The sequence below is a fragment of the Stegodyphus dumicola genome, chromosome 4, assembly GCF_044657685.1.
Source record: "Stegodyphus dumicola isolate Sdum_Otavi_A_Nest chromosome 4, ASM4465768v1".
Lineage (NCBI taxonomy): Eukaryota > Metazoa > Arthropoda > Arachnida > Araneae > Eresidae > Stegodyphus > Stegodyphus dumicola.
Genome location: NC_140771.1, coordinates 238,911,908 through 238,933,618, shown reverse-complemented (window position 1 = coordinate 238,933,618; position 21,711 = coordinate 238,911,908). Strand labels below are relative to the sequence as shown.

Genomic DNA, 21,711 nt, shown 5'->3' with positions numbered 1-21,711 from the left:
GTTTTCGAAGAAAAATTTAATTTTTCATTTTTTTAAAAACAACTCACGTTATCCTTGTGTTTTTGTGTATGCATATGTTTGAGAACATCCGCCCAACCAAAAATGGAAATCATTAGATACAAAATAAAAAAGATAAACACAATATCAAACAGATGAAAACTTAATTTCACTATATCTTTTTGAAGGAGAGTGAACAACAGAACAGGGAGAAAATGGAGGACGAAGATAACAAATTCTGCATACTTAAAAAATTATAAATTTAAATAAAATTCATGCCTTTTTCATCAAAAGGTTAACTAATTAAGGCAAAGCAATTGTGGAGAACATATTTAATGGGAAACTGATTCATAACCTCATTATACATTGGAAAAACCATGAACCCCCATGCAGTCAGGATCTGAACCCAAAGCGAACTATCAGCGATTCAGTGACTCTCCCGCTTGGCTGCTGGTTACAAAAATTTTAATATAGTGAAACCTCCGTTCATTAATTTGAGCAACGATTTGAGCATAATTACTTGATTTTTTTTTTCTCATGAGCCATTTGTTTATTAAACTAAATTATTATCTTTCGAGAAGAAAAGATTGACATATTTATGGAGTACCACTAAATTTAAAATACACCTATTTGAGATTTAAAGTGAAGTAAAAATATACAAGGTATCCTAAAATCAAAAATTCGCCAATTTCCAATTTTTAGCGGTACAGATAACCAAAGCAAATTTGTTTCGTTATTTCATTACGTTTTAAACAGACGTTCAAAACATTCAAATTTTATTTATTTACTTTAATAAACAAAAGATTACCACCACCTCCTTGAATTATTTGGTATTGATCTAATAGTTCATATATTTTCCAAGCAATGGTTTAAGATATACTCAGTTTTTCAGAAGGTAAAATATTTCAAACAGTGACTGTTTTGAAGAAGTGTTTTATGCAATAGTTCTTATAATAGTTATTTTCTACTTTTATTTTTACTTCCACTTTTTCTGTTTTCATTTTCCCCAAGATGTCGGAAGAAAAACATAAAAAACTGTCTGTTTATTAGAATTTAATGAAGAAAAAGAAAGCGAGAGGAAGACTTAATAAACCAGAACTCCAAATTACTCAGTTTTTGCAAAACCCAGAGAATACCCAAGCTGACGCTACTAGCACTCACTAGTTGTCTATCAACGTGTCAGCTATCATTGAAATTACCAGAAGAACCTAATAATTAGAAAGAATTAGATAGTGTTTTCACCCGGGAATTACCTTTAACTTCAATGCAGCCGTTCGAAAAAAAAAAAAAAAAACAGAAGAAATACAAGTAAAATCTACAATTTTTGCAATAGACACATGCATTTGCCTGTGCCTGATGATTCTGGATTATGCCCAAGTCCATTATTGAAATCCCAAGTTCAAGAAATAGAAAATGGTCCTGGATATTATGAAAACCTGGTTTCCAGTTTGTTTCCCAAAAGTAAATGTTTTTAGATATATTTTTGTTGAATCTTGCTAAACAACGAAAGAGTTAAAAGGGATTGGTTGCTAATTCATGCTGATAAAAATTCTGTTTATTGTTTTTGTTGCAAAAATTTTAACAGTTTCAGCAACGTAAAATTGAATAGTTCTGAATTTAATGACTGGATCCATTTAAACGAACACTTAAAAACTTCATGAAAAAATAAAACGCATTTCTAGAATCTGCATCTTTGGTCCGATTTCTTAGAACGATTAAGAAAGAATAAACCCGTTGATTTGGAATTTCAAAATTTATTAAAAAAATAGACTAAGTATTGGCACGATGTTATTGAAAGAATTATCTATACCATTCAGCTTTTAGGTAAACAAAACTTAGCCTTCCTTCGTTCCAGTAACAAATAATAATTTTTAAAGTATATAGAAATGATCACAAAATATGACCTTATAATGTCTGTATATATTAATAAAAGTCAAACTCAAAAAAATATGCCTCATTACCTTGGAGATAAAATTCAAAAATGAAACAATTAGCTTATCAGGAGATAATATAAAGCAAATTATTTTAAATACGGTCAAACAGGCAAGGTATTTTTTATTTTACTTGATTGTACCCATGAGGTATCTTAATATAGAAAATATAGACATGAGTATTGAAGAAAGGATTTCATGTTACAACAGATAGGATCGGTGAAGGACGAACAACATTCTTATTAAAGGTTTTAGAGGAAAATGGTTTAGATATTAGCAATTTACGTGGCCAAGAATAAGACAATGGTTCGAGTATGGGAGGTAAACAGTTTTCGAGTAATTATGCTCAAACCGTTGCTTTTCCCGATTAAAAAAGTTAACCTAAGTTTAATATAATATGCAACTGCACTTACATTTTTTTAATATAGAATAACAACAAGCAATCACAAAAACATAAATGTTGCACAAATTACTACGATTGCAACAGCAGATACAAAATAAGGATTAAGCAATTTGTCAAATGCATCTACACTTATATACGCATTGGCGTCACGTATTGTCACATTCAAATAAGAGAGAAGAAAACACCAGAGACCAACTCCTGCCCTGGTTATAACTTTCGATCAAATAAGACACTGTGCTAGGAGGAAGGGACACTCGGACTGGCAAGCTCTTAACACAGTTAAATGCCCCAACCCCTACAGGCGATCCAAGAGGCCGCTAACCTAGCCAACGAGCTAAGACGAGTCAACAAGAATACTCAGCAACTGACATTCCATGTCCCCATTCCGGAGGGATGGTAAAAACATCTGCCATCAACAGGGGTCCCAACCCTGGACAGCAGAATGAAGTCACTTAAGCAATGTCAGACAGACCATCGTCACTACTAACACTATCATGGTATACAGACGTCGGCCCCCCAGGGAGAAACCAGGGAAGGATATGAATATGCAATTTTGAGGCTCCAGCCGCCCACTGGGAACTCGAGCAGTTTAAAGGCTCACTGAATTAGCCGCCTCCACCAACAGGGATGTTTCACCCCAGACAACAATCAGTATCTGACTATATAGTTCCACCACAATCAATGGAATGGACGAAACAGTAACCATATGGTCCCTGACGAGCCTGAAACAGCCATCGCCAGCGATGACTCCAGTCCTGTGGAGACTGATTTAAAACACCCGGGGCCGAGACTTCCTAGGTATAGATCTTAATCAGTAGCTTCTCAGGTTTTACCTGAGTCAACCCCCAGAAGGGCATTCAAATAAGACAGGGGGAGGGAGACCACTGGGTGAGCAGCTGTGCCACCATAAAGACTTTCAGTTTTATTGCTCACTCAGTGGGACCATGTACATTTAAATTTTATAATCTATACAATATATGACATTTGAATATATACATTAAATCATTATACATAGATAAAATATATATACATTAAAGTTATAAGAAAAATTTTGCTATATATACATAATTAATTAATTCTAATTTGAAAGTTCTGTAATAGCTGCGGAGATGAATTTTAGAGTTTTTAAGAGTTCTTAAGTGTTTATGAATAGTTCACGGGAATTTGACTTAATAAAGTACATACGTTCAATTAGTACACTAGAATCAGAGTTCTTAGGAGTTTATAGAATTATTTAAAAGGGTTAAAAGTTTATAGGTTCCTTTTTGATGTCTTGAGTATCAATAAAGTATCTTGAGTAAGACAAAAACATGTTCAAATAAAACAAGAACTTTCCTGTTTAGACAGGCAGCGAGACGGGCTGCTTGTTTTAATGATTACCAAACAGCTTTATGACTCTGCGCACGACCCTGCACCTATTATTCTTGGCGCAGGCCTGCCTGCACTGGAAAGATGCACTTTGAGATGTTTCTGTTTCAAAAGCACCAACAACAATCGCCAGTGGCTTTCATGATTCTTCAGCTGGATACAACATGAATAAACTTTAAAAATATTCAGCAAGCTGATTGGTAAGATTCATGGAGAAATTTGAGAGCTGCAGCCACAGTTACTAAGAATAGATAAATCGTATGCAAACACATACATAAAAACAAATATTTACCTTATCATTTCTCTCACATAGAAACTTTAATTTCTGGGCTTTCTTATGCATGAAAACACCATCTAAATGACCAGTTTCTACATTACGTATTTCTATTGCTTTGTTGCCCCATCCCATTATTTGGCCTGTTCCAATGTATGCTGAAATAAAATATTAACAGATACTTTGTTTAGTAGTGCTATCAAATAAATGTGTAAATACATAAAACACATTACACATTCATATTATTTTATAATACCATATCACCCATTTTGTCTGGTTTTCTAGAAAAACTAAAAAACTATTAGAACAACTACACCATATATTTTAAAAAGTATAAAGGGGAAAAAACTCTCATTCTGAATATTTTATTCTTAAATTCCTGTCAAAGATAATTCAATGATAAGTAACATAGAAGGGAAATTTCATTTTTAGTGTTTAGTGACAGATGCTAACAGAAATGCAAATAAATTATAAAATCATAAAATTATTCAAAGATTTTCATTAAAGAATAATATATATGAAAACAAGAAGTTACAAAAATTCATACCACTTATCAAACGAGGAAAAGGTGGCTACACAATGATTGCACCTCTACATTTTGCAGTATGCTATTAATAATGATGTTCAAGGGTAATTTTTAAAGCCAAAATTCTGATAGGGCAATGTTTTTTTGTTGCTTTAGAATGTGGTTCATACACAGGATAAATATATCTGATTACAAGCTATCAAACAAATACTGCACTGAAAAATTGGAGAAATCTCTTGAAATGTACTAGCCCAAATAATTCTGTTCATCATACACAGCTTTAAAAATACACAGCTTTTCGTAAAAGAACTGTAACTCTTTGTGAAATTTTATTTAAAGTATTAGTCCCACACAAAAAGAAATTCATAAAATTATAATTCTTACACAGTAACCTAACCATATTCAATCAATTTGCAGAAAACTCCTTGATTCAGAAATGGATTAATTATGTAATTTGATCCAACAGATTTTTATTTTTTATTACTTGTCACTATAAAGAATATTAATATGTTGAAAATAAGATTGTTTTAGACTGATCATTAAAATTTATTCAAACAATTTTCCTTAAAAAGGCAAATTTTCTTTACTGCCCCTTTTCCCTTCCTTAAAAATAAACAAGGCATTCTTATTAAGATCATAAAAAGCAAGAACTGAAACTGCATAAAATCAAAACTGAAAAAATTACTTAGCCAAGGAAGAGTCCAGAGATATGTCAGCCATACAGAGTCTAGCATTATCCTGTTGGTAAATGGCTCCAGTATGGCATGCCACAAAGCATGCAAATGGCCACAGGGAGTCATCAACAGATTATAGACCTGTTCAAGATATATGCAGGATGACAAAGGATACCTGCTGTCATAAGAGATACCACAACCACATCATCACACTAGATGGCTGTGCGCCACTGTAAAAAAGGGCCTTCCACATGTGGACCCAACAGTCATCTGTTCCAAGATTGAAGCAGGATTTATTACTGAATACTATACAATGCCATTTGTCTGGCAGCCATGATGTTCAGCTATGACATAACTCCAGACGATGCTGTTGATGTTGTGGAGTTAACAACAGACATCTTAAAGGCTGCTATCAGTGCAATCCTGTTTCTGTTAAGCGGCTGTGAGATGATGGAAAGTGTCACAGCTAGTATGGAAGAGGCTGTACCCCACTGGATGGCAGACAATGACACTGCAGCAATTTGGGTCTGTTGGAAAGCCATCCAATCTTATTTTATATTCATGCACTTTTGTTTTCCACAGCTTTGATTCCGCTCTTAAATACCCTGCAGCAATGACTGTTGCCAGTGCCTTTGCACAGCTGTGTCATGTGGTGCAGGTGGCAGCTTATTACTTGATAGGATCAGCCCACTTCACACATCCGAACTACGCAATCACATTCGAAATCATTCGATTTCCATAAAGTTTTTGACAACATAATAACAGCATTATTGGTTATGCCTCCAGAAAACTGCAGTGTCAACAGATACTTATAAAGGGTGATTCCTCCCCCCCCAAAAAAAAAGAGTGTGCATTTTGCTAAACAGGTAAAAATTTCCAAATGCAGATGATAATTCTTAAGGTGGATTTTCATTCAAAATGAAAAATTTATAATGAGAAACACTGTCTACTAAAACATTTTAGCAAAAATGTGGACTGTCTGAATACTTATGCAAGTTTCTTATTAACACTTTTTAAACAATTTATTTTATTACAAGGATTATGATAATATTTATTTTACAACAAGCAAGGCTTCTTGTAAGGCAACAAGCAAAAGAGGAAAAAAAATGTATTATAAGTCTATGTTCAAGATCTATCCAAATAAAATTCAAAACTACAAGTGCCCAAAAACAAATGTAAGCCACTGTATATACAGTAAAAATTCAACAATCCAGAAAGCTCGGGAAATGCTGTATACATGAAATTTCCGAAAAATTGAGCGTATAAATAATGGTATCCAGGTTAGAAAAGCCAAATCATAGGGGAAAATTCCTAGTCTAGAATTATAAAAACATTCTTCTTATTTGTTACTAACTTGAATACCAAAAATCCAAGTTATGTAAGATTTTTTAAAGGGGAATGAATTTCAGACATAAAAGTCGATGTATTTTGTAGGCCTTAAACATAAAAGTAAAACATCTTATTCAATTATGAAATCCCACTAAACATGAAAGTTGGGGGAGAGGTTGATAAACTTGCAGAAGATTGAAGAACGGATCAATCAGCAAAAGCTTAAAGAACAGATTATTCTTTATTTAGTCAGATAATAAACAGATATAACTTATAGCACATAAAAAAAACTTTAAAATATTCCACTGCATGATGTTAAATATTAAGCAGGTCCTGAATGTTAATCATTCCCCCTCCCCAACTGTGAAGCAAACTCAAAATTGATAAACTTCTTCACAAAAATTAAGCTGACATATCAAGAATTAATCAGATTTACATAAAAGCAAGGCAAAGTTCTTATGATTATTTTATTGTGACATCATACTTATATCTATTATTGGTGCTAAATCTCTCTGTTTGGTGACAATATACTATATATGCTAATAGTATAATGAGCTCTATAGTGATGCTACAAATCTTTCATTTAAATTTGGTATTTATTTATTTATTTAAATATTCCAGTTATATGAGCTTTCTCCAATTACATGAATGCCGGGATCACGCCTTTCTATATATATATATCAATGCAAATATCATATATGTCCAAATCTGACCTTCACCAGCTTTGAAATAAGTAATTACTTTTCCTCAGAACTGATGTACCACTTCATTTTTGTTTTCAGCATAAATTGCTTGAGCATAACTTTAGGTGATGCCATATTTATTATTTCTTAAAATCTAAGAAGGATATTTAAAAGCAATAAAAGGAATTCTGATTCTTAGGAATAAGTCAAGACACAAGACTGAAAATTCAATTCATATATGCAAAACACCACTTTTATACAACAAAAGCAACATTCTACATCATAGAAGAAGTTGCAGTCATGCATAGAACATTTTGAAGTCTACATGTTAAAGTAACACATTAAAAATTTATAAATCTGTAAGCATATTTCAGGGAACTGCATCTTTCAAAGAAAAACAAAGTGAGAAAGGAGGGGAAATGAGAAAAAAGAAAACGGCTTTATTAACATTGCTATTTTTTTATCATGAGGATAGTACTATATATACTATCCTTTTATACAAGGTGTTGCTATTAAGTTCCAGGACTGCTCTAATAACATCAGAACAGATGATGTGAAAAACGTAACCTTTTAATATGTTTCAAAGTAATCCGCATCTGCCATAATACACTTCTGTGCTCGGCTGTATAAGTTTTGAAAACAACTCTTAAAGTCCTCTTTGATAAGGCTGTTCAACGTGGACGTCACGTTGCATGACAATGCCCGGCCCCACATTACGTTGCCAGTGAAGAGGATTTGGGCCAAGCATGCGGTTGTGGAGCTGCACCATTCGCCATACTCTCCTGACTTGGCCCCCGCAGACTTGATCAAAGGAACATGCTTTGTGGATGTTGAAGACATCAAGAAGAACGTGACGTCGATATTGAAGGGCTTCCGAAAGAGGACTTTAAAAGTTGTTTCCACAACTTATACAGCCGAGCACAGAAGTGTATTATGGCAGGTAGGGATTACTTCGAAACATACTAAAAAGATGACGTTTCTCACATCATCTGTTCTGATGTTATTGGAGTAGTCCTGGAAATTAATAGCCACACCTCATATATCAAATTATGAATTGAAAGTTCAAAGATATAATTTAAACTTACCCACAGATGTTGGCATCTCCCCCCACTGCAGGACAATATTTTTACTAACTTTTCCATATGTATTAACATACACTCCTTCGTCTAAAATGAAATTTGAACATTAAATACCGAATAAATTGAAGTACAAATAATAAAAGAATGACTGATTACATTAAAAAAATTACAAATGCTACTATAATTTAAAAATATTGAGAATATGAAGCAAAACAACATAAAAATATCAAGCAGTACATCTAACACGATAAAAATTTTCCTCTTAGCTTTCCAGTTAGAAGTTACTTCTGCAGAACAAATAAAAACTGTTTTCCATTTCTGTTTGATAACTATGAAATCACATACACTTTTACACCTTGCTAACAATCCATAATAATGTGTGCAATCAGTAACGTACGTGTTGTACTCAGAACTGTATAATGAACACGTAGCACTAATACTTCCAAATAGAAGGTAAAAATAGAGGTGTGGTTTTATTTATTTATTTATTTATTTCTGCAGAATAACTTGCACCAATAGAAGTTCTAGCATTTCATTATAAAAATGCAATTACGGCTCCCAATTACAAGGCAGTGTACACACTGAGGTAAATGGGAATATAGGAATCAGAAATTGGATGCCCTTTTATGGGAAATATTTGCTCTATATTCCAGATCTATTACTTGAATTTTTCATCGCAACAAAGGGAAGAGAATTTAACATTAAGACTCTCCAGGTAGCAAACAGTAGAGTTCTGTAAGAAGGTGGCTTAATTTTTTGTAAATAAAATAAATTAACTGGATCAAAGAACCCTCAAAAGAAAGCCCCCCCCCTATTATGCTTCATAAGAATGAAACCTGCAATTCACAAATATTACAAACAAATGATTTTATAATCAATCTTTTTCATTTATCAATTATCAGCCTTCAAGTGACACAACATTGTTCCAGTCTTTACTTAGATCATAAAGCACAATAAATTAACTATAATAATTTACAAGCATTCCCTGGTCAAAGAATTTATGAAAAGAAACTTATCACTGGTAGCACTTTTAAAACATGTCATTCATAAATATCTAAAATTGGAAATTCCTGTCAATCATTTTTGCCTATTAAAGAAAAGACGCCAAACTAAGCGATTTTTTGCCAAAAATAGAAAAGTCTTCTTCAAACATGCTGGGTTTGGTGTAACCTTGATTATACGTGTTATTATTCTTGAGTCAAAGTTCCTTCCCCCCCCCCTCTAACGCATTTTCAAATATATATATATATATAATTTTTTTTTTTTTTTTAATTTATTTGGGGCCTGCCTAATAAAATAATTCAAACTTGTATTTTCTCATGAAAATAATTGCTTTTACAGCATATCTCCTTAATACAAAAATAATGGAAATTTTTAATGAAAAATTAAATATAAATAAATAAATGATAATATAATAAATTTGTAAGAAAAATAAGAATAGAACATTTTTTCTTGTATTTAGTAAATGGGGATTTTTGGTTTGGCACGATTGGCACTGTCTCTTGTAGTCGACAGGATTTTCTGTACATCCCAAGAAATTAATTGAATTTCAAGATTAAAATGTATTTATTTATTATCACAGAGCCTGCACAAGCTTTAGTACTTGGAAAGAATACCTTCTATGATGGATTATCTTATTACTTTTTTCAAGATAAAGAAAATTAATTTCAAGCATATTAATGCAAATTAAATTTCAAGGTATATTTCACCTAGGAAAAAAGCTATTGCTGTTATGAATAAGTTCTCAGCAATTTTGCCTGAACAGTCCTAGACAAGCTTTACAATTCTGAAAAAGCAATATCAAATGTACCCAAACATATCAATCAGCATAAATAAAATATGGCTAATATCCAATCAGTGTTAACTAATATGCCACTTTTAGATGAATTACTGATTGAATGCTTTTAAAGGCGGGAAATTAGTTATTTAGTTTATTGATTATAGCAAAGCACTTATATACAAAGGAGTGGAGTGCCTCTCTAAAGCAAACCGACTCATATTATTATAAGTCATGAAAATGAAATAAAGCCAGCTCATCCACTGAAAACAGCATGTGAACCACAGTACTCAGTGATCTTTCCCATTTAACCTCCCATGAACAAAATTTTTTAGTATTTTTAATCAAATGCAGATAAATAAAACAGTAAAAATTATTGAACTTACTGTCGTAACACAGAAGAAGCTGTAAACCTTTGGAGTTTGGAAGAGTGACTATCGTATGAGGAGAAATAGGGCCCTGAGACTGAAACAGAGAAAGTATTATGTAGAAAACTTATGAAAATACACTGTTAAAAAGGTGATATTGTAATGATTTATATATTAAATGTTTTCTGAAAAATACAAGCACATAAATAATTGCAAAATGGTTACAAGCATATCATTGTAACATTTTCTACAAAAGATCATATAAAATATATGACAAATAAATCCCCATTTTTATTACATTTTTAACTATGTAAATGCATATCAGTACCTGGTGAAGACAGCTATGATAAGTAGCTATTACAAATAATGCAAGAACCTATTGCCTTGAACAACTTTCAAAGCACGTTTACATTTATAAAACACTATCACATTCTCTCTGGGAACTCAGCGTAGATAAAACTAACTATATTCAGTACTTCTGCAAATTATTAATTGATAAAAAATATATACTGTGTAAGTATTTCTGAAAGTCTCTTCTTGCATGAACAAGATTTTTACACTAACATTAGCGAAATTTCATATGCATCTTCAACTAACATGCACTTGAACTTTAATCAGATAATCAGATTAGATCACCATTTTTAAGAAGTTATTTGATCATTCATATGAGTAAAAAGAGATCAATCAATTAAATGTGACCAAATATCAATCACAAAATAAAATATACTTCTAAATCTTTAATTAGCTTCGCATAATGAGTTAAAACATCAATTATTATTATTCCATAAACAATAATTATTTATTTTCTCTGAAAATTGGAATTATTCTGTTATAAAAAAATCTATTTCATACACAAGAAACTCTGAAATTACATTACAGTTTTAGATTTGGTAAGATGAATGTGCAGACAGACACACATATAATACTAATTATTTTTATGATAAAATATAAATATTATCTACTAAATATATCATACAATTTAAACATAACATATACTATGATTTTTGTTTCTTTAAATAGCAATCTATTTTAAAATACTTCTTCAAAAAGCAATTAAAGTGAATTTAAAAGAAAACTATTTTTAATAAAAAAAAGGAAAATGAATTAATACTGCAGGTATTATATCAAAATATAAGGGAGGCATATGTATTCAGCTACACCATTAAGTTTCACCCTATGCATTAAAATGGTTTAACCATGAAATGAAATAGATAAAAATTTAAGAAATGAAAGCTGAAACAATGCTTTGAGAAACTGGTCATACCTATACAAAGTAAAGAACTGTTCATAACCATGGTTGACATTTCAGAATTATTAATGCAAAATAATAAAATTTGTATTCAGAGAATCATAGAATTTAAAAGCTTATAAGAAATTGAGAAGATAAGCTGATTTTGCAATAGCTTTTTGGTATTTCTTTCAAGGGAACTATTAAAGCAGATGAGAGAATTTTACATCAAATAATATGCAAGATGAGAATTTACTTTATAATAATTGCAAATAGGAAACACCATAAAATAATTTACTTGGTTTTTATACAAAATCAATGCCTCTTTGCTCATGAATGTGTTACACATGTACATGTGTTATACATGCATTTAAATATGTTACACATACATTTACAAAGTATTTTGAGTTTTCAGATAATATCCAAGCCTTAACTTAACATGTAAAGAGCAAAGTACCTTTTCTCGACATTATTTTACATATGAAAATTCACATAAATATTTGTCTTTAAATTTTAAATTGAACATAATTATTACACTGTTCACATACATATTTTAATCCCTTTAACAATACACTAATTATCATTTTAAGAAAGAAAGAGATGGAAAAGATTATTTCCTTTCAAATAATATATGACTTTTGAAGAGAGAAATAAAGATTTTAAATCAACACTCAGTCTAAAAATATACATATTTTTAAATTAATAGCTTTTAAATCTGTATCTAAAATTAATTTTGTTACACATTTTAAATCCATTTTGAAGTTATTTTCTCATAAATTTTCATACTTTTATTTGAACTATTTGAAAATTCTGTATTTATTTAACTTATGAAGTAAAAATTTGTTTTTTAGTGCAAAAAGTGTGAAAAATTAATTGGGCATGCTAACTATTTATCCACGACAGCATAAACAGGGAAAATGTGATAATTCTTACAAGTTTTATTTTTAGAAATATTTTCTATTTATGAAACTATTTATGGCAATAAGAAAGAAAAAAAAAATAGTGGTCTACTACTATCAAATGTGATTAACTAAATATCGATTACATTAAAGGTCTTACCATTCAATAATCAAATTACTACTACTTTAATATAAACATTTGCTTAAAAGAAGGACTAATTTGCCTTTCACCTCACAAACATTAAATATATGCATATTACAGAACATCACAAGATTGATTCCATAGACACATAATATAACAAATCACTCGAACCTTAGTCTTATTGTGCTCGTGCAGAATGTTTGAGAAAAGAAGCCACAAGCTTCACCTCTTTCAATATTTATCTAATACTTTTTTTTTTTTTTTAATCAAACAACTTTTAAAAAATAAGACACAGAATTCTGTGAAAACGATTTCCATGCTATGGTAGGTCCAATAAAAAATTAATGTTTATACGGCTTCTGTAGAAAAAAACTCTAATAATTCATATTTTAATGTTTAGTCTGTTGGTTTATTACTCAGAGCAAAACATTTACATACTGTCAAAAAAGATGAAATATCTTAAATGATTGATGATGAATTAAAAATAAAATTTAGATTTAATTTTTACAAAATATAGGAATTATTTTCATAAAATATTCTTACTCACAAACTTGGTCATTAGAAGTAATTAAATATCTGCAATTAGAGTTTTTTAGGTGTTGGGGATGGGAGTTTGAAACCATCTTTTCTTAACACCCTATGTATAATATCTATACACAAAATATATACAAATGGTGATCAAAAGTTGCACACAGTAAATTTTCAATAACTGCAGAAATTCCAAACAGTATATTATTGGTAAATTGTTTCAAAGGATGACACCCTGACATATACTGTTATAAGAAATATATTAGATGAAATTTCATTTAAAATTTTAAAAAAAAAAAAAAAATTCTTTGATGGAATATGAAGATGAGCTTTCTCATGCAAAACAGATTTCAATAACTGAATATTATTTCCTTGAAATGTTTAAAGAAATCTTTCCAAATGTTTATGAAGCTAGCAAGATAACGATTTTCTGATCTTGAGAAAGTGGAAGCATTCATCATAAGAAATGAAGTAATTGCCTATCTCCTCTGAGTCCAGACAAAATTAAGAATGCAATGTTGCATTCAACAACTTAAAATGTGAGAAAGATGCCATTGTAATCAAATCTGTGTCTTATGAAGTAATGTACAATTTTTAAAAAACTTATTTTGCTTGGGAAAAAGCTCATTTCCATCTTGCACCAAAGAGAAGATTTTTATAGTATGGCATGGCAACTGAAATATTGCTTATAATAATATAGGGTTGCCATCCCTTGAAATAATCTGCCATTATATTCAATCTGGAATTTTCATAATTACTGAAAGTTTGAACAATTCGCAAATTTTAGATAACTTCATAAGTTTTTTACATTCTGGATTACAGTTATGCTAAAGGTCTAAACTTATAAACTACATGACAAAGTTTCAAATTGGTGAAACAATTCAAATTATTAATCATCCAATTATTTGCTGTAAGATTATGTATTTTGTATTTGAATGTCCACTCTGCTCCAAGAAAAATTCTTGAATCTTTCCAAATTCTCAAAATTCTATCCAAATTCTCAAAGAAAAAAATATTACTCAAACATGGAAAGGGGAAGGAAAAAAACAGGTATTTTTGTATATTAAAAAAGGGGGAAAACTCAAAACATTGTTTCCACTGGGAATCTGAATTCCAAAGTAGATCCAAAATTTATCTAGCAGCAAAATAATCTAAAACTTCTGTAATTTTAGGTCTTTCCCTTTTACATCTGCATTTTAAGTACAGACAAAATAAGCAAAATAAAATATGAATATTTTAAAATATTATTCAAAATTAATTAATGGTTATTATTCAAGATCAATTAATGAAAATAATTACTTTCACCCACATTTAAATACATAATAGATGCATAGCAATCGCTGAAAGGTTTCCATAAATTTAAACATAGAATTTAAAGATGGTGATGTAATGTATCACCTATATTTGGAAGGAGAGCACGCGAGCCACTTTGGGCTACAAATTTAAAAACAGCATACCTTTAGAATTTTTAATAGACAGTCTTCTGCCCCGGAGAGAAAAATGTTTTGTTCCCTACAGTGTTGCCATTGCTCGCTTTGAAATTATTGAGCTTGTTAATCAAAAATCCATTAAAATTTTACAAGCTATGAAATAGGCAATAAAACAAATTTGAAATTCAAAATTTGGGTTCCAGGTGCCCATGTTCAGGCAGAGTACTATTTTGTTCAAAATTTGATGACTCTAGGTACTGTTGTTTTTTAACAATGCGACAAACATACATACATTCTTGTAGATTCTTCATTATTTAGTTTTATTTTAAATATAATATAGGGCGATAGTATTTGGTTGCAACAGTTTAAAAAGTGATACATTGCATTTAAGTCATTCAACGCAAAATGCTGGGTTCCAGGTGCCCATGTTCAGGCAGAGTACTATTTTGTTCAAAATTTGATGACTCTAGGTACTGTTGTTTTTTAACAATGCGACAAACATACATAAATTCTTGTAGATTCTTCATTATTTAGTTTTATTTTAAATATAATATAGGGCGATAGTATTTGGTTGCAACAGTTTAAAAAGTGATACATTGCATTTAAGTCATTCAATGCAAAATGCTGGGTTTTGAGACTAATAGGCCTTCTGAGTTAATACCCTTTTGGGCCTAAAAAAGCAACAATATGTTGTAGTTGTAAAAAAAAGGGGGCAGTCCACAAAATTTTTGAACCGTTAATTATTTTAAAAATTAGAAAATTATTTTAAAAAAAGCACAAATGCACAACATATTTTGATGGACCATTTGTTCAATTTGGTAACTACTGCATACCTATCCTCAAATCTATCCTATTACTATCCTCAAAATTTACTGAAATATTATGAACAGCCCAGTTCAAACACAGAAATGCATACAGACAGCTTTATTGAAATGCTCAATTATATGCAAATATTCATTTACATTAAAAAAAATTGTAATGCATCAAAATACTTAAAACTAAGTTGATATGATATTGTAAGTCACAGTGGGTATGGATATTAGGTTATAAGAAATAACATCAAATTTACCATGTGTACATTTTACAATTTTTAACTGACATATTTTCTCTCAAGCAATGCTTTTACCCCACAAACAAAACAAAAATATAAAAGTAAGAAAATTGTTTAAAAAATATGCAGTATTTCTTCTATATTATATTAAGTATGATAATGCTGTTTATAATTACAAAATGATCATAAATATGAAATTTAAGTTAAATCAAAAATAATCTACAGATATAATTTTATTCTTTCCTTTTATCTCTTAAGTTTTAAACATTTCTCATAAAGGTTCAATAAAAATCTTTTTAAAAAAATTGTTTGCTTAAATCATAAAAATAATAGTTGTTGTACTAAGCTGCACAAATAACACCATGAAATAGAACTTAACTTTGGGGGAGAGCACAACCAAAAATTTCAGTTTGAAATTTAATCAAAAGATTGCCTTACACTGCCAGCTTATTGCTTAATTAATATTTAACAAAAGGAGACTTTTAACAAAAGGAGACTTCATTATACAACTGTTTCACACTATCAAGTGTTCTGTCTCATCTACATTCCATAAGCATGTGATCACACAATTTACAAATATGTTGAGTATAAAAGTCATTTGATGGCAGATTACAGATAACACTTTTAAATTGAAATGGTATTCATTACCGAACCATACCTTTGGGGTTCCATCAAATCACTATCTATAACTGCAGGATTATATCAAGCTACTACCATATTTGTGGAGTTATACCAAGTATACCCATGAGTCATTAACAGAGAGTTGTATCAAGACCTGGTTACACAATAAATATTACCTCACAACCAAAATCTATGAACATTAAATTCAGCAACTGCTGAGTATGAAAGACCAATCAATCACTCAATACCCTTATGAAGAACTACTTCACACGAGATGATGAAAGGGTACACCAATTTATATAAACACAACAAACAACTGTGTGATTTGATATCACATTTTCTCAAAGCATTTTCAGATAGTACTCTCTGTTGTAAGCATGATTTCTGAACACTTCTAATATATTCTTATAGAGGGGGAAAAAAAAAAAAAAAAGACAAAGCAACATCTCATGGTGGATACTATGAACCTGAACCACCGGGATTCACCACATGTATAAAAGCTCTTTGTTCCACGTAATAAAAATTTTGCTACGTTCGCCAAAGGATGTTCGAAATTCATTGTGGACCATCAGCAGCTTTTCTTAATGACATGCGATGAGTTTCACTTGCTTACAGGTATCATTTTGTTGCAGCTGATACAGCGATTACAAGTAAAAGAGATACAACCGTAACGCACCATGTAAGACCTAGAATACCAATAAATTTGAAGACTCAAAATTCTTGGAATTTTCCAAGCAAAAACGTCACTGCTCACCAGCTGTGCTTGCTTGAGATTCTATTAGTGATGGTCCTTCCAATGTAACCTAAGTTCTAATTCTCTCAAAGTGCTGGATGACAGTTATTACAACTTTTGCATCACTCACCAAGTTTTTATCTATTCCTGCATATAAAACTAATGTAAAATAAAAGTACTTGATTCTCTGCTCAGGTGAAAATAATTTTAGCAGCAATGCCTTATAACCATATTTAGTTTATAATAACTCATGATTAAAACCCAAACGGGCCGGTGTTAGGCACTTTTCTGCCTGCTGTAATCTCTGCAAGGTCCTAAATTTTGCTGCCTGGGGCCTATATAAATTCTAAAAATCTCTAAACATTGTTGCTACGTGCCTAACTTAAATTCTAAAAATTTTGCTATCGTAAAAATTTTGTGCTTAGTACTTCTCTAAATTCTAAAAATGTTGCTGCACTAGCTCTGATACTGGCTTTGAATTCAAAAAACGTAAACCTGTATAAAAAACTGGACTTTTGTGGACAGACAGCTTCTTTTGAATACAATCTGATTTGCAGATCTACAGTTTCAATGGTTCAGCAATATCTATCTTCAAAATTTTCAAATCCCTCCCCTAAAAACAATCCAGATTTCTGTACAAGTCTTACAGTAAACTAAATCCTTATGCAGAAACATATCAATTTTTATGAATTTTTAAAAATTATAGTGACTTTTAGGCTATGCTGTGTGCAAATGCGTATCCCCCCCAATTCTGATAAAGCATAATATAACCTATTAGATAAAATGCAGGTAAAATTTTATTTCTAATTTAAACTACAAAGTATCTCTCATTTTAGATGGCATTTTAGAAAATACAGTGAAACCTTGGTTCATGAACTTTATTCATTCCTCTGAAATATGTCATAAACTGAAACAATTTTCCCCACAGGGATTAATATAAAATTCCCAGAACCCCAATGAATGCTTAGAAAAGAGTTCTCTGTGTATAAATTTGTTATGTAAAAACCAAAGGAAATTCATTAAACCTAACATACACAGTATTAACATATAAGCAAAATCTACTGCAATACTAAACACACAAAAAAGGGCAAAATTTTACTGTATCTCTGTTGCAAAAAGTTGATGAGTTATCAATTAAAAAGTAAATTATATTCCATATTTGGCTTTACTTCAAAATCACTGAGCTTTTGTCCCATTAAAAATTTGTCCACTGCGATTTGTTTCTGTCTATGTTTTAAAATGTTTCAAAAGTAAGACACAGCACTGTTATTACAACTATTTATGCTATGGCTTACTATTGCTTTAACAGGGCGATAATGTTCTATAAACTTTTGCATCTTACCTAATGTTGTATTAATTTTGCAGATCAAATAACTAGGAATATTTTTCCTTATGCTGTCATCTTCTGAAGACATTTCCTCCACTGCATTAACTGCATTTAGGAGTATCATTTGTTGTTGGCCTATCTGTTCATATTTCAAGACATTGCTCAACATCCAAGACATTATCATTTGGAAAATTTGTTTGTGACTGGATCTGTTCATGTTTCATCGTGTTCGTGAAACAAGATTCTATTGTATAATTTTATGAAATTCTAAACATAAATATATATAAAAAATGTCCAGAAAATACTTCTTTTTCAATGCTAATTTGTTTTCCCTACCAATATAACTAACACTGAGATCGATAAAAAATTATATTAAATCTATTTTGATGTTAAAGAATTAGCATGCTATTATTCATACCACACAAATACATGTACATATAAAAAATAAACATATCATAACAATTAAAATGAATAATACATGAAAAAACCACTCACAGAAATAAATTATGAAATGCATCATACAGATAAATTCTAGTAAAAAGAGGGGAACACTATCTACTAAGACCAAATAAAAACAAAAAGGTTCACTAATAATCCGAGTTTATTCACACATACCCGATCATGAAACTATCCAACAGGAGCATGGGAGAAAAATTAAAAGGTAATATTAATCAGGATTCACATTATTATGACTTCAAAAGGTGCTCTGTCATGTGCAATGAGAAAAGACACAAATGATGCTGAGGTAATAAATGTGTATTTGCATGCACAGCAAGAGAAAAACAACTAAAATTCTACTTAAGGAACCAGAACACACTAAAAAGAAACCTAATTTAAATGCACATGAAAAATATCTTATCAAGTCTTTTATCATACAAATGCTAATGTTAAAAAGCTATAAGAACAGGCAATTACAAGATATGATTAGAATTTTCATTTCCTTATGAATACTCAATGATGGATTAATTTTTAATCTTTCAGGAACTAAATTTACATTATAGCAAACTACAGCATTTTATGAGTAAATAATCCATGCAAATTTGTACTACACAAAAACAGGAAAAAATATATTAAAATGCAGCTATCTATTCTCTGTTTGTAGGAATACAACAAGAAAAAAAGTATATATATATATATATATATATATATATATTGAAAAATATCAGTTATAATATAGATGAGTATAAATAATTAGAATTACATGCTAAATAAACTCAATTATCAATTATACATAGATATGAGCAACTGGAAGATTCATATCATTGAGTTATTATAACTGCATTTTAATTAGCAAGTGTGCATCATCAATTGCTTTTGCCTCAAAAGCATTTTCAATACCTGGTCAAATGTAGTATACCAACAGGTCAGAGTACATCTATGTGTAAAACAATTAACTAAACAAAAAAGTTTATTTATCTCAAAACTGTAGATCAAAATGTGTGTAAAAAAAATATGCTTCATGGAAAGAGAAAAATCCCATTTACAGCAAAATAAGTGCCAATGTAAAAATGAAGTTAAGCACCACTTCAAATAAATGAAGAGGATTAATTCTGCATTGCGAAATACTGACTGCAGTACAGAACATTTTTTTAATATTTATGCATAGTTTGTTTCATTTATCAAAACATGAAAAGATTCTGCACATATCTCCAGAAACTGAACCAGTGGATTTTAATTCTTCAAAATATATGCCTTTTAAACAATTGAAGTTATTTACTTCTAGGGAGACAGAAAAATGTTTAGAAGGAAGATGAAACATTTCCAAAATGCTGACAAATATGTGTAATAGTTAATCAGAGTAATTGACTATGTGAATTGAGCCATTCAAAGAATCTTCTCATTTCAGAGAGGTGAAGGACGTATTAGAACATAGAAATATTGCAACTACATATTAGAACAAAGAAATTCAATCAGCATCTTCTAATCAAAAATGCTCTTAGTACTTCCAGTCATTATTTCAATCATACTTTCAATCACACCATCATTATCAGCTCCAGTAAATTTAAGGAAAAATTATTTTCTTGTTTTATATCTTATCTACTAATACAATATCAAAATAATGGTCTCTCTAGCTGAAATACACAATGTATGTTAACCCCTTCGCGCCGACTGTCACGTATACTTGCCAGCAACGAACACACTTATCTACCGGCCGACACGCAGGCGTGCCAGAGCATTGTTGCGTTTTCTACCGACTGTCACGTATACGTGCCAGTACCTTGGAACGTTTTTCAAACTATAATTTCTGCCACAAGATGGCACTGTACGTCCATATGGTTTCAGATACATGTACATTAGACCTTCTACTCGAAATGAGAGAAGCATGACTCCCATACACATGTTTTTGATTATATAAACAAACGGGGAACTAAATGTTTCCGAATGGCGTGATTTATGACGTCTCTTTAAATCGCACTTTATTCGCACGTGGCAATTGTTTATTGTAAGTAGAAGTTTTATATGCGTTAAAGCATTGAGCATTTCCGTTTACAGTTCAGTTTTTAAAAAATAATTAAATCTTGTTAGACGTGAATTCTTTCTGTTTTTACAGTTTCAATGTCGAAGCTTCAAAAATGTTTAACAGAGCATGAAATAGAAATGATGCAAAATATTTCAGATATTGATTCTGAAATTCTGATACTAATTCTGAAAGATTAACTGAAAGACATTTTCCAAAACTTTGTTCGGAAGAGAATGATAAGAAAAAGAGACGACGATGCTTCGTTTGTTCACATTCCCGGAAAAATCCTCCAAAACGGCAAATGAGTTATTACAAGTTCAAGGAATGCAACGTAGGACTGTGTGTAGATCCCTGTTTTAAAATTTTTTATACGAAAAGAGAATTTTAAGTAATATATTTAGTTTTCAGATGTATAATGTTAAAAGTCATAAAATGGTCAGTAATTAAAATAAAATGTGTAAAATATGCATTTAAACAAGAAATAAGGTAATTAAAGTATATATATATATAAATATCTATAAAGCATAAGCCGTTTAAATACTCTATAGAGCATTATTAAACAATGCGTTGATACTTCGGAAATTTCATGGATTTAGGCTTAGTAGCAAAAAAGCCCCCGGCCCTGGAGAGACGCTCGCGGAAGACACTGCCGGCCTCCACGATAAGCGCGCGTTTTCGCTACTTGGCTCGAAGGGGTTAATGAAGTCTGAAACAGAAGGAACATTTCCATTTCTGGAATACTTATGCCCAAAAAAACAGAGCACATTTAACAAATAAATCCACAACTTTTGAAGCATGACCTTTGCCTTGGAATTTGGAAAAGGACTAACAATTTTGAATACAACTTTTGCAGTTTCAGATACATAACATTCTGTTTGCACT

At 30.8% G+C, this 21,711-nt stretch overlaps 1 protein-coding gene and 1 long non-coding RNA gene across 7 annotated transcripts in view; one reads left to right on the top strand and one right to left on the bottom strand.

Moving 5' to 3' along the window:
• Window positions 1-18,661, top strand: part of LOC118193288 (uncharacterized) — a 35,487-nt gene extending 16,826 nt beyond the window's left edge. Inside the window, exon 3 of the long non-coding RNA XR_004758901.2 lies at window positions 18,407-18,661. This is a non-coding gene — a long non-coding RNA (uncharacterized LOC118193288). The remainder of the gene's footprint in view (window positions 1-18,406) is intronic.
• The window catches only part of LOC118193286 (serine/threonine-protein kinase mig-15-like), a 275,103-nt gene that overhangs the window by 4,686 nt on the left and 248,706 nt on the right, over window positions 1-21,711 (bottom strand). For all 6 annotated transcript variants that reach the window (XM_085816123.1, XM_085816122.1, XM_085816119.1 and 3 more), the window contains 3 exons: window positions 10,428-10,506; window positions 8,271-8,351; window positions 3,992-4,131 (listed from right to left, as the gene is read on the bottom strand). In XM_085816123.1, coding sequence (XP_085672249.1) covers window positions 3,992-4,131; window positions 8,271-8,351; window positions 10,428-10,506 — 300 coding nt within the window. The remainder of the gene's footprint in view (window positions 1-3,991; window positions 4,132-8,270; window positions 8,352-10,427; window positions 10,507-21,711) is intronic.